Here is a 12,744-nt window from a genome sequence, read left to right as displayed (position 1 = left end):
CTCTCTCTCTCTCTCTCTATTTGACTCCACCATCATCTGCGTCGATGCATGGGACATGTTGAAGGTTGAATAATGCATGGGTTGTCAACACTGTGAGACAGGCGTTTAAGCTGGGAGATGTGTGCGAGCAGCGAGTTTGCTACGTTATGATAAATAAACTAAATAAAGTTTCCAAATGTCATAATTTTACATGTATTTTCCCTATTAAACAGAAAAATACAACTGTACACCTTTTGAATTCAAGTTGACCTTTTACCGACCTAAGTCCGGCTGAAAGAAGTACTACACCATTAAATATATTTAACGTTGGTGTTAATATTGACATTCTTGCAAAATTCATGAAAATCTGCACTTCATGGTCCATCTGCTATCTTAAATCACCCTGATTTTAGCAATGTCAATGCTGACACAGAGTCGACTGTTTGGGACTTTATGTCAGGACATTTATATATTTTCTAATCAGAGGAGGGCAGCCCACCTCTGACAGCCTCCGCTTTGAGTGGGACTCTTGAGTGGGAGAAACTGCTGTGTTCATGTTCATATACATGCTGATTAAGACCCAACATTTACAGTAATTTCTGTGAGTTTTTGCTAACCATTTACTTAGTATAGTGATTCAAACCTGTGACACCTGTAGAAGCACCACCGGATGGAAATCTTTACCTTGATCCCACGCACACTTTTACAAATGTGCTTCTAGTGACTGTAAAAACTCTGTTTCTAGGGTGGACAAAGAGAGTGGCTGGTTAGTTCTGACTACCGGCTCGCTGTTCCTGCTACACTGCTGTGGACAGTCTGTCAGTGATGCCTTTTTTTTATTTGCTAAGAGGGAGGGAGCTAGCAGAATTGAGAGGTTTCCCTGTAAACTCATTGTAAAACACTTCATTCAAACTTGACAGAAACAAAATAAAACTAACCAAAACCACATGATTGCTAGCAGGACAGCACTATAATTATCTACAGTGGATGTGATTGTCTTCCTTCAAAACACCTCCTCTTAAAGCACATCATGATTGCCCCTAAACAAAGTTCTGTTTTGACTGGTGTCAAGTTCAGCTGGGAAAGACGTTTTGATTTTACCAGCTGAATTCATCTGACCGATATTGGGAAAAGGCAAAGTTGATCTACTAACCAAGACAGGAGCACAGAACTTATTATTTGGATATGCTATAGTGTTATATGTTGGTAGCTGCCATTGCCACTAAAACTGTGGCTTATCAGCTAGTAGAAGTTATCTGTTTTGTGCTGGTGGGCTACCATGCCATATTCTGCGTTGGTCTATTGGCTTTGTCAGAATAGTTTCTTTGAAGAAGAAATAACAAGAATATAGCCCCGGTCTGGGGTTGGGGGATCTTTTGATCAAATGATTTGCTTGAAGGTATAGTACATCAGCTTCAGCATATGCCAGTGTACAGTGTTCCTGTTACCTGTGGAGTACATTTGGAAAACATGCCGAATCCTTTGACTACCTGTATTTTATGATGTGCACGTTTTTTTTCCTCCAGCCAAGTGCCCTCTGTTCAGTTTTACTTCCTGTGGTCTTTAACAATTGTTGCAACCCCTCAATCACTTAGTACCTATCTAAAGGACACCATTGACTGCTCCCTTGTATTTTGTTTTTCCTCTGTTCTTTGATTTTTCCCTGGTTCAATTTTTCCTGTTTTATCTTGTTCTCAAAATAGCAGTTGTGCACTGTGAATACAAGTCACACTATGAGCAATGAGCAAGAGACTGGCTCACAGTTCATGAAGGAAGTGTGGCAGTAAACAAATCAACGACATATGTGCAATCAAAGACGAATGAATTAAAAATCCACATCAAGAAACAGCACAGTGTCGTTAGTTCTTAGTCCTTAAGACCAGCAATTTGCAGTTAAGTAAAGCCTTGAAGCAAATGCAAACTATTTAGAAAGCACATAATTTTGAAATTGTATATACAACTCAAGATCAGTAATTTCCTTCAAAAATCCATATTTGCATTTTTATTTTTATTTTAGATATGTGAAATAGTGTACGATATCCCTATATTCTCCATATGCAAATGAAACCATGCACCAAAAGCTTGCTACACTTGTTGAATTTCTCCACATGACAAGCCCACTCATCTCCACAGTGTAGAACTAGCCCTCCTCGCTCTTCTCTTCATGACTGTTGTCTGTAGACCAAAACAAACGCTTGGTGGAGTGGAAAGTGCAAGGGGGGGGTTCCATCTGTATCCAACACTGAGCAAAGGAGGACAGATACAAAGGAAGGATTGAAGGACACAGATGCAAATAGTGAGTGAGAGAAAAAAACAAGATGGTTAATACAATGTTGTGGCTCTTAAAGTCTGGCTGGTCGTGGGAGACAGTAACACTTTTGTTAGTGTAAGGAGGAGGGAAAGGCTGCCAGGGCCCTGCCACCAAAACATTAGCAATGCAGTTGGAGAGAGAGAAATCATGTGAGGAGCACTGGGGAGGTCGGAGACAGAGAGGACAGGGGAAGAAGGGGTGACACTGGTTGGGACAGTGGAAAGCAATGGACTGGGAAAAGAGCAGAAAGCAAAAAGATGATGTTTATTTGAGAGGATGGACAAAAGAGTGGTGAGAGGGACAACAGTGACAGGTTGAAGGTAATACTTTAGTAGAATTCAATTCACAGGAGATGAAACTCTGGGTAAAGGGAAGCTAAATCAAGAGCAGCAACTGCAAGTGAGGTCTCACAGAGATAAAGTCTCTAATCATTCAGCAAAGAGGTCCTTTGTTGCGGAACAATGGGTACCTGCTGCAGCCGTGACCCCACACGGGAGACCGGTCACGAGCTGGTGCCCATCAAACGACACTCCACCTGGCCGGAGACGACCAAGGTGGTCACTAACCTTGATAATCATGAATTTTCCACATGGGATCTGACGTGTGACACAAGGTAAGCCCGTCATGAAATACTACATCTTGACACTGCTAACCATCGTAATGTCAGTTTGATCCCATATCCCACGAGTCTTTATGGTGGTGGGAGTTTTCTCTGCTTTGCCTGAGGAGCATGAAGTGGATTACAGCTCGTTAGCGTCTGTGTTTCCAGGAGAAACGCAGTTCCCTTCAGTACAGTACATCGCCCTGTCGGCACATAATAAAACAAGTTTTGTGTGGTTAGTTTGTCAGTTTTATGGCAATGAAACAGGACATAAGAGACATAAAAGTGGGCACACACACACGGATGTTGTGGGTGTATCTGTTAGCGAACGTTATGTGACTCCAAATGTACGCAACTGAACATAGACACATCCAAAAACGCACACACACACACACACACACACACACACACTAAGCACCAGTTGTAGCTTTGTCTGGCAGGGTGAAGTTTTACTGTAAACACACACACACTGACATTGATCCCCAGCTGAATGCAAACGTATAATAAATTCAGCTTGACAAGAGCTGTATGACAGCTTTACTGGCATGCTCAGCACTTTCCTCAGCCACACTCAGCTGGTCAGACCATAAAGAAGGTGGATTGCCTCCTGTTGTGGGAGACAGTCAAGGCTGAAGAAACAGGGATGAAAGAGGAGGATGTATTGTCCTAGAAATGATCAAATAATCAATCATGGATTCAAAGGAATCAAGGAAATGTATTTTAAATGAACTATTGCAGTTCCTTCATGCTACACATGCTATTCTCTGAAAAGGATAATTAAATTCATAGGGTAACATAGAAAATAAACAAAATAAGTAAACCAATACATACAATTCATTTACATACATATACACATATAGGTATACACCCAGTAAAAAAAAAAAATTGCAGTACATTTTTTGGGGCAACAACAGCAACAAGATAGCATTGATAATATGGTTTCATCTTCACATGAAAAGAAACAGTATCCCTTCCCTTATTTGAACATCAAGGATCATCGATGTAAACACAGAATCCGCCTCCTGCGCGCTTTGTAGGCTTGGAACGCGGCCCGCCCATCGAGTGTCTGATCCGGGATGTTGATGGAGCAGGTCTCCATCAACAGTCACAGATTTCCCGTTGTTTGGCCAGCCTAAATCCCATTTCGTCCAAACCGGACATTAGCCAGGAGCAGCCTCAAGTCAAAGCTAGTCCAGCATGGCTCCTATCCGGCTCTCTTTCTTCTACTCCTGGGGCGAACACAACACCCGCCATGGTGGCTTATAGACTTTTGCCACATTAATCTGCCATTGTCTTGCAGACACAATTGTGACTTTATTCCTAAATCCAGACAGAACCTGGCATCAGTTTGTCACAAACCCAAGCATCAGCTAATCTGCACTGTTTTCAATGCTTGGATGCCCAAACGGAAGCTTTTCTTAGAAATAGATGCTTTATTTGCTCTACAATGTAGGTAAAATGTGTGGGCCAGATGGAATCTGATATCTGAATATCCACATGTGCCCCCAGAAACAATTTGAATTTCAAAACACCTGTGCTGGGATTTGCATCAAACCCAAGTACCACTATTTTACATTTAGAGAGCTGAGTACGGTAAATATGCAGTCTACGCGAGAGGCTAAATATGCCAGCCGGCTTGATGACCCATCTTAAGTGTGAGGTTTATTTATTCTTAATCAAACACGGTAGCTGGAAATGAAAGTGTGGTAGAGAGCTGCTGCAGCACAGCAGCAAAAAATGTATTACTTTTATCCAGATATAAAAAGGTAGATTCATGTAAATTCGCTGTATAAAAAACATGGTGTGGAGTGGATGATGGGTCACTATTCAAAAGCAGTTTTCAAATGACCAAATGGACAATTAAAAATACATTTGAGAGCTTAAAATGACACCAATTGTTCAATCTGCATTTAATAATCCAACACATTTTTAATGTTGCATAATAAGCTTTTGTGAACTACTATGATTTTTATATGTACTGTTATCAAAACCTAAACTCTAACATAGGAGGTGGACAAAATTTACACCTAAATCCAGCCAAATAATATTGCACTTGCATGGTGAAAATTGATGCAGCACAGACTGAGATATCTTGTAGTTGTTAGCATGGTCTTCAAAAGCCCATCATCATTTCCCTCATACATCTTTCTCACACAGTCAACAGAAATGGAACATTCTGAACTTTTATCGAGCATTATTTTAGGGCTGCGTATTGTTGTTGCATTGTTAAGTGTTTCTGTTGTTTTATCCAGCCTCTGTATATTTCTGATGTAATGTATCAGTAAGGGTGTAACTGCCTTAGTTTGGTACTCCCTTTGACCCAAACACTTACTGTCAAAATAGTCTATTTATGTCGACTACTCGCACTCGGGGGAACAGAAATTGTACAGCGTGAATTTTACTTGGAAAGTTCTGGCACTGCACCAGTTGTTGCATGTCAGTCAGTGATAGTGATCAGTGTCTGACTGAATGCCGACATTGTTGGGGGTGTCTGTGGAAACATTTTAAACATGTCATTTACAATGGCAGCCCCTCTACACAGATGGAGGATAGAGCATTACTGACATTTGTGTTATTTGTTTGTTATTCATTTTCTTATTGACATTATGTGAGATATATATGTGATGTGTGATATTTGAGTTACCTTAAGAATGGAACAAATGAGCTTTCAAAATACATTTTCTACCTTTTTTTGTTTTCGCTGATGTTTTTTTTTGTATCAATGTACCAATAACCCTTATGTATCAGTGAAATCCTGAAATACAGAAACACACTTGTGATGCAGAAGAGAGGCATTGGCCAGGTGTTTCAAGAACACTCACTGATTGCCTTAATATTGTACTGTATGAACACACACAAACCCAATTTACATTTTAGGCTCTCAGCTGACAGAACCTATCCACAAAAACTCAGAGAACGGAGGCGTTTGGCACACGTTGATACTACACAAGAATACTTAATATAATAGTATTTGCTAAAAATGGTGCCCCTACTCTAGCTACTCTGTCTGCACTGCTCAGAAAGTCTACAGGAATCTTTTGTTCTGTATTGCGAAAATGTGTGAAAGCAGAAATATTGGTATAAATCATTGCCGCTGAGTGCATTACAAGACAGCCATTGCCGACACCACAGAACAAGATGGTTTCATGTTTGACACTGGAAACACTCTGTTCTCTGTGCGTTTCTCCCTGCACCGGTGGTAGGAGAAGCTCTCTAGAGGCGTCTAATTCTGTCAGCTTCAATGTCTGTCATGGGTGGAGGGCTGTTGCTTTTGTATGTGGAGTTGTAGTCAATTATTCAGGAGGGAGATTTAGCTACTTAATGCCCTCTTGATGTGACACTGTTGATGATTACCGCAGAATCAAAATGGGAAGGACTTGCCTTTCGATTCCTCACATTCCCCCACCCATGGTGCCCTTTTTTAAAGTCTTTTGACTCACCAACGGTAATAATATTGATTTAATCATGACAGAAATGGGAAATGGTTGTCACCAAGTCTCCCTCAAGGGTTTAACCTGTTTATATGTCAGATTTGTTTATGCACTCACTCCAGCGTATGAACAAAGTCCCCACTGTAGTCTGTCTCATGCGTGGGTGCTGGTAAATTCCTGTGGAAGATCCACTTCACCGGCTTAGTTTCTAATTTCTCAAAAAGCAAATGTATTTATATAACACATAACATACATAAAGACATTTAAGTTATTAGCGTACAGCATGGAAGACGGTTGATGAAATACAACAGAAATACAGCATGAGACTTTGAAGACATAAATAAAACAGATAAAGAACCCTATGACCCTATTTACAGGATGGGTAATGGTCTAAGTGCCTCAGACCGAGTTAAAATTAATGGAGAACATATATTTTTAAAACTGTTGTTAAAGGTGATCAAGTCTTTCCCTCTAGATGTTGCAGCTCTGTGTTTCATAAATAAATGCTGCTTTTTGATGTTTTGGTTTTGGCTCAGGGAGCAAGTTTCAGAGTGCTGCAAGATGATCTGAGAGGCTGAGGAGGTTCAGGCAGAAGACAGTCAGATATATAAACTGGAATATGGATGTCAATGCTCTGTTGTGTTCACTTCTTTTTTTTTTTTTTAGGACTCTTAACAGAATTCAAATGAGCTAAAGTTGTCTGAGAGCTTTTTGTGGAGACCTACAGTAAGAAATGATTGGCGTAATAGTCGGATCTACTAGAAATAGGAGTTTAGATCTATGTTTATAGCTCTTGCTCTGACACAAATCCTCTGATTCTGCATTTTTGACATGTTTTAAGATCTGACTTGGCAGAAAACTACATCTCAGTATTATGGTTTATCATTTTGTTTCATACACTAAGAAATACAATTGTAAACTGAAGCCATATTTTTAAGTTTTTTTTTGTGATTTTGGAGTGCTGCTATTCGTGATGCACCAATGTTTTTTTTCTCCAGTACTGATTCTGTTCAGGATACCTGCCTCAACAGGATACCTGTATCAAAATCTGTATCCACTATGTAGAATCAAATGGAATTATTTTAATGCAAGGTAACATAATAAACTAATAATAAACTTTATTAATACCACACTTTTCAAAACAAAAGTGTTACATGGTTGAACTAGAAATATAAATTCAGAATTCAAAATTCAGGACTGTAATTAGGCAAATAAAATCAGATTAAAAATTAATAAAAGATTAAATAGAATAAAGTACCCAACAAAAACACTGCTTCAGTGGCCCGTCATGATAAGTAGGCTATTCAGGCTAGAGATTAGATCTGTTACTCCAATATTTCTTGATATAATTTACTCACATTTATTTAATTTTCATTTTTGGTATTATTTTTTTATTACCACACCGCATACATTAATAAGAAAATGTCCATTGTCAGCAGAAGTGTCTGATAATGTTCTTGCAGATGAACAGATTACTGTTTTATCTGTTTATATTCATCAATAATCTGCAGAGGTTTTAATATTCTTGCAGTATTGAGAAAGAATGGTGCACTTTTTTGGTATCCTCGTCTAAAACACCCAGACCATTGAATCCATGTGTTTAGTTCAAAATAGTCTGCCAAGCCACTGGGACACGTTCAGTCACACATTTCTGTCAGTGTTTTTGCCTGACATGCTGTCTACTTATTGGCCAGCCTGTTTGGTATTCAGGTAGTGAATTGGCTGTTTGGTTGCCGCCAAGCAGTGTGTGTTTGACTGAATCAGGTTAGCAGTAAAAAGCAGTCCATTAGTAAAAGGACTGCTTTTGTCCAATCCCCTGGGGTATTGTAACAATAAACCACACACTGTGGCAGGAGGCAGTTAAATAGAAAAATCTCCTGTTTTTTTTTTTGGTTTTTTTTTTACAATTCTGATTTGTGAATAGTTTTTACACCTTAGAGAGATAATAGGAAGTGTTGAAGAGGATATTCACAGAGATATCAAAGCAGTAGATGTTACAATATGATTAACCAGTTAAATATATTGTATTGCACGTTATAATGAACAGTACATACACGACAGCTTTTAAGTTGAGGTAATGCAGTGTACAATGTAGGGGGATCAATTTATCTATATAATGCCAGAAAACTGTGAAGAGTTCAAGTTGACATACAGTATTCACATTTCTTGTTGTATCTGATAAACAGTCCAAAACCTAAATATATTCAGTTCACAATGATAGAAAACAGTTAAAAGCAGTGGATCCTCACATATAGTACAATGCCTGCTCCTCTAGTCATCCAACTTGTTATTCATAGATAACACTGACACACAATGACACAAAATCTAGTTCACCCTGTTAATCATTTAACATTCGGATGACATATGCACACCCCAGCTGGAGATTTTGGACAGCAGGACACTATGGACACAATGAACCATTGGTGTATTGCACATAACTAAAGCAGAGTTATAACTAAGGTTGTTTTACGAGATTGTTGTTTGACTACTCTGTTGAGTCATCAGTTTTTCTTATCTTTTCTCTTTACTTTGGAAGACTGCAGCCATCGCCACACAGCTATTCAGGTATTGAGTCCAGACATAATGTGTCTGCCTAACTGGCTGTTACACATGCAAATCATAATCATAAATGCAAGTTGTTTAGGCAGATGTTTTATTTTGTGTCCAAATGTTCATTAGCATTTAACCTTAAACTGGTGCACATAAATTAGGTAAGAAGAAAGAATTAAGTTGATGTAAACTTTTTAACATACATTTTATTTTTCTGTTTGTAGATGGGTTGGCCAGTTTGCGGTGTCTTAAGTGGATCTTACACAGACATTTTAAATAAAGCTATACCAGTTTTTTATTTTTATTTCCACCCTAAACTGGGGCTAACATCCCATTTCCCTGATTGAACTGCTGGAGTTTTATTCTATTTGTCTTAATTGAACTATCTTGTCTGTTGTAGCCATTTCTTCATCCACAGAAGGTGGTGAATCGGAAATGTAATAGAGAAATAAAAAACTTCCCACCAGCAGTGAGCAAGTAATTTATGCAAAGAAACCTGGACTCTGCAACATTAGAGCACTTGCCATTTGGATAGATTTTCGGTATGAATCATCATACACTCTCTTCTCTCTCTCTCTCTCTCTCTGTATTGTGCTTTATAATTATAGTATAAAAAAATCCATACTATATAAACCTATGTATGATTAATGCATTAAACCTGAATATTTTTTAGTTTCTTTTATAGAATCCTGATAATATTTCAGATTTCTGATAACGTAGATAATGTATTTGCATCTTTTCTTTAGGGAGCGCTGCTTTACTCTTTCACCTTCAACTGATGTTGTGAGTCCTACATGGGTCCAGTTTCGCATAACCTGCACTCACCCGCACCCGCAGAGCTCAGTACCAGAACCAACCTGTTACCTGCAATTATCTCCAAGTCAAATCTGGACCTGACCCGTGCTACACACATTCATAGTTTTACTTGCGCAGTTAGAAGTGTAACTTGTAGAAACACAAATTCAGATCATAATTAACATCTATTTGGCTGAATTAATCACTGACTTTGTTGCTTCTAAAAATAGCCAGTAATTTTCTGACATTTTTGTTCCTACCGCTGCCTGCCCGCATTTAATCCTTTTTTTTTTTTTTTATACCTGTGAATTTATATAAATATGTTTTTCAACCTGTTACACAATGTTTTTGAAGGTTACCCGTGGGTTCTGTCCACTAATGTTGTGCATTCCTACAAAAAACTCTGCACTGCAGTACTTGCTGCTGCTCATTGCTTTCATCACATGGTAATAACTTAAGGTGACTGAGATGAATATCAACATTTTTGTAATGCTAGAAAATCAACCTGAAACAATAAAAGTGCACAAAAGGATTTTGAAAAGCGAGGGGGGTGTTTGACAATCCCATTCCCAGTGGAACGTACGCCCTTGGCTATATGACATAGTTAACTTTGCCTACAGCATGAATGCTTATAAAGAATGAAGGTGCAGATGCTTTAACTTTATTCTTGGCAATTTCTGTTTAACATATGCTATGTGAGGTATTTGACCTGCTTTGAATACAGCAAAAAGGAGAATACATTCACATATAGTGTTTTACAGATATGCATTTGTCCTAGTCCTTGGCATTTTACTAAAAAGTAGGCCTACACATGTCTTTTTATTGCTCTTGGTCTTTTGGCGACTGTTGGAGACATTTTAAAGCAGTGAAACAAGACTTCAGCACTCAGCAGTTCTGCTCTTTCAATTTACCTGTGATCAACTATTGACCTTCACTGTATGATCATGTGACATTTCCAAACAATGGCGAGGCGATGACAGAAAGATGAGCATGTGGAAAATTTCCCCATTTCCCTGAAAGTGAAAGGCTTTGCTGTGCCTGAATGCCATTAAAAACACTCCTACTACCCTTGTTCATGCGTTATGCTCCCTCTTACAGTAAGGTAATTTTGAATGCCTCATTAGGCCCGCCACCAAACAAAAAAAGGCTCATTAAAGCACACACTTAGTGGTTGTAAAAAATAAATGGGACCAATTAACAGATGCTAGGTGTATTTTAATCAACAGGAACTAAAGGCTAAGACACATGCAACATATTTGTCTCATATCTCTGAATTGTCAACACGAGTGTACATTTTTCACTTTTAGAGTTATTTTTGAATGCTTCCGCTCTGTTTGCTTCATGTATTTGTCACTCTGCTTTGTCTGCTTTTATTTCACTCGTCCTGTTTTATTACTCTACTGATGACACCCTCATATATCTGTCTGTCTGACCTCTTGTGTGACTTATTTTCCCACTTAATCGGAAACAGTAAAGTGTAACCTTGAATTTCCTTTCGTGTCACCACCGCCAGTGATGGACTGACAGTGAGCTCTTCTTCTGTTCCTGGCAGTGACTGTCGGGCCATTCACTGTCAAGGCCCTTTGAAGGCTAACTGAAAGAGGTCACTTTTGGGTGGGGAGGTTGAGCTGCCTCATTCCTCAGTCACAGAGAAGCAGCAAGGGACTGGTCATTACCATTTCAATCAGAATCCAGTTCAGAAACCAGAATAAAGAAGCTGCACACAACATAATACCTTTTTATGGTATTCGTTCAGAGGCAAAGTTATGTTAATATTATGAATAATATCAATTTGAGATGGTCTTATCTCAAGCAGATCAAATACACTGTAGGGCCTGGTGTAGATACCACTGCAGAGTCAGTAAGCATTGTAAGAGATCTAATGGATCTTCATTTTCTGTTTACTTCACTCCATTGGTTCACTGAGACAATATTCATTATGCAATTATTGGTAGCATTGAAAGCCTGATTTAAATGCCTCCTGTTAAGTATGATTTTTCATATTGCAGTTATTAGCTGACACTCAAGGGCAGTGCACCATAGAATATTGCAACAGAATGAGATTTCAGAACTTCAGGTTAATTTAAGTAATATCACTAAATTAAGTCATAGAGCTGAATTGCCCTGGCAGTATGACTAGAATTATGAAGTGTTGGTAAAATAATTCTTAGAAATAGGTGCTACAGTAGAGTAAGTGGTTGAAGGGATGTTTTCTTCTTCAAAAAAAGATTATATTAGGTATACTAGAGGAACGAAATGAGGAAACGAAAGTGATTTAGGAAGAAGAGGGTGACGTGAATTGCTTTAAGAGTTAAGATTGCACAGTGATGGAAGATACAAAGTGGCTCTGCTGCACTATCTTGAGCAGAACTGCAGGGTTATAGTACGAGTCCAAACCAGAAAACACTGTTTGACTAGGATTTTCTTGGTTTTTGTTTATCCTTGCACTATTGATCACTCCCCTGTTGTTACACAACACATTTAAACTCTGAAAATCTCTAATTGAATCCACTTTATTTTCATGGAAGCAGCAATGCCTCAAATACATAGTTGTCATTTTTACAAAATAAGAGGTTTTTTTTTATCAAGGAATGCATGTTTTAAGGAATTTCCCTAACTTGTTGTTGGCCATGTTAACAATCAGTAATTGACCAATCCCTCCAGGAAGTTGCAATGTTTTGATTGCAACAAATTCAATCATTGGATTTGGATTTGTAATTAATTATTTAAAAGAAAATCATGAAGTATTAAATAGAGTAGAATATCAAGACTGCATTTTATTGAATTCAGTATTTTATCCATTTACTGAATCAAATTCGTTCAACTGATTCAACTAAAAAAATCCATCAAGACATACTTTTGCAGAGACACTCAAGTTTTTAGGGGCAAATACTGACAAATACTTCTGAAAGGGATTATTCAGTCATCGATTGATGATGTCCTGGGTAACTTAAGTTTCAAAGTGTAATGAAAAATTCTTTGCAGTTTTTTTTGTCTGGAAAAAAAAGTCTGGTCTGTCTGTGGCTCTAAGAACTACTTGACTTTGAACCTGAGCCTCTTTGTAGAGGGAGAATGAG

The 12,744-nt window shown here is 38.4% G+C and overlaps 1 protein-coding gene across 4 annotated transcripts in view; it reads left to right on the top strand.

The window, feature by feature from the left end:
• Nucleotides 1-12,744, top strand: part of LOC118330241 (pleckstrin homology domain-containing family A member 7-like) — a 126,238-nt gene that overhangs the window by 12,620 nt on the left and 100,874 nt on the right. Inside the window, exon 1 of one of the 4 annotated variants that reach the window (XM_035664717.1) lies at nt 2,368-2,903. The exons of the other annotated variants lie outside the window; for them this stretch is intronic. Coding sequence (XP_035520610.1) covers nt 2,752-2,903 — 152 coding nt within the window. The 5' untranslated portion in view covers nt 2,368-2,751. Of the gene's footprint in view, nt 1-2,367; nt 2,904-12,744 lie in introns of those variants that run through there. 4 annotated transcript variants of the gene reach the window in all.

The sequence above is a fragment of the Morone saxatilis genome, unplaced genomic scaffold, assembly GCF_004916995.1.
Source record: "Morone saxatilis isolate NCDOM2014 unplaced genomic scaffold, NCSU_SB_2.0 Contig2, whole genome shotgun sequence".
NCBI lineage: Eukaryota > Metazoa > Chordata > Actinopteri > Moronidae > Morone > Morone saxatilis.
The sequence above is the reverse complement of the archived record's forward strand: the minus strand, read 5'-3'. Positions and strand labels throughout refer to the sequence as shown.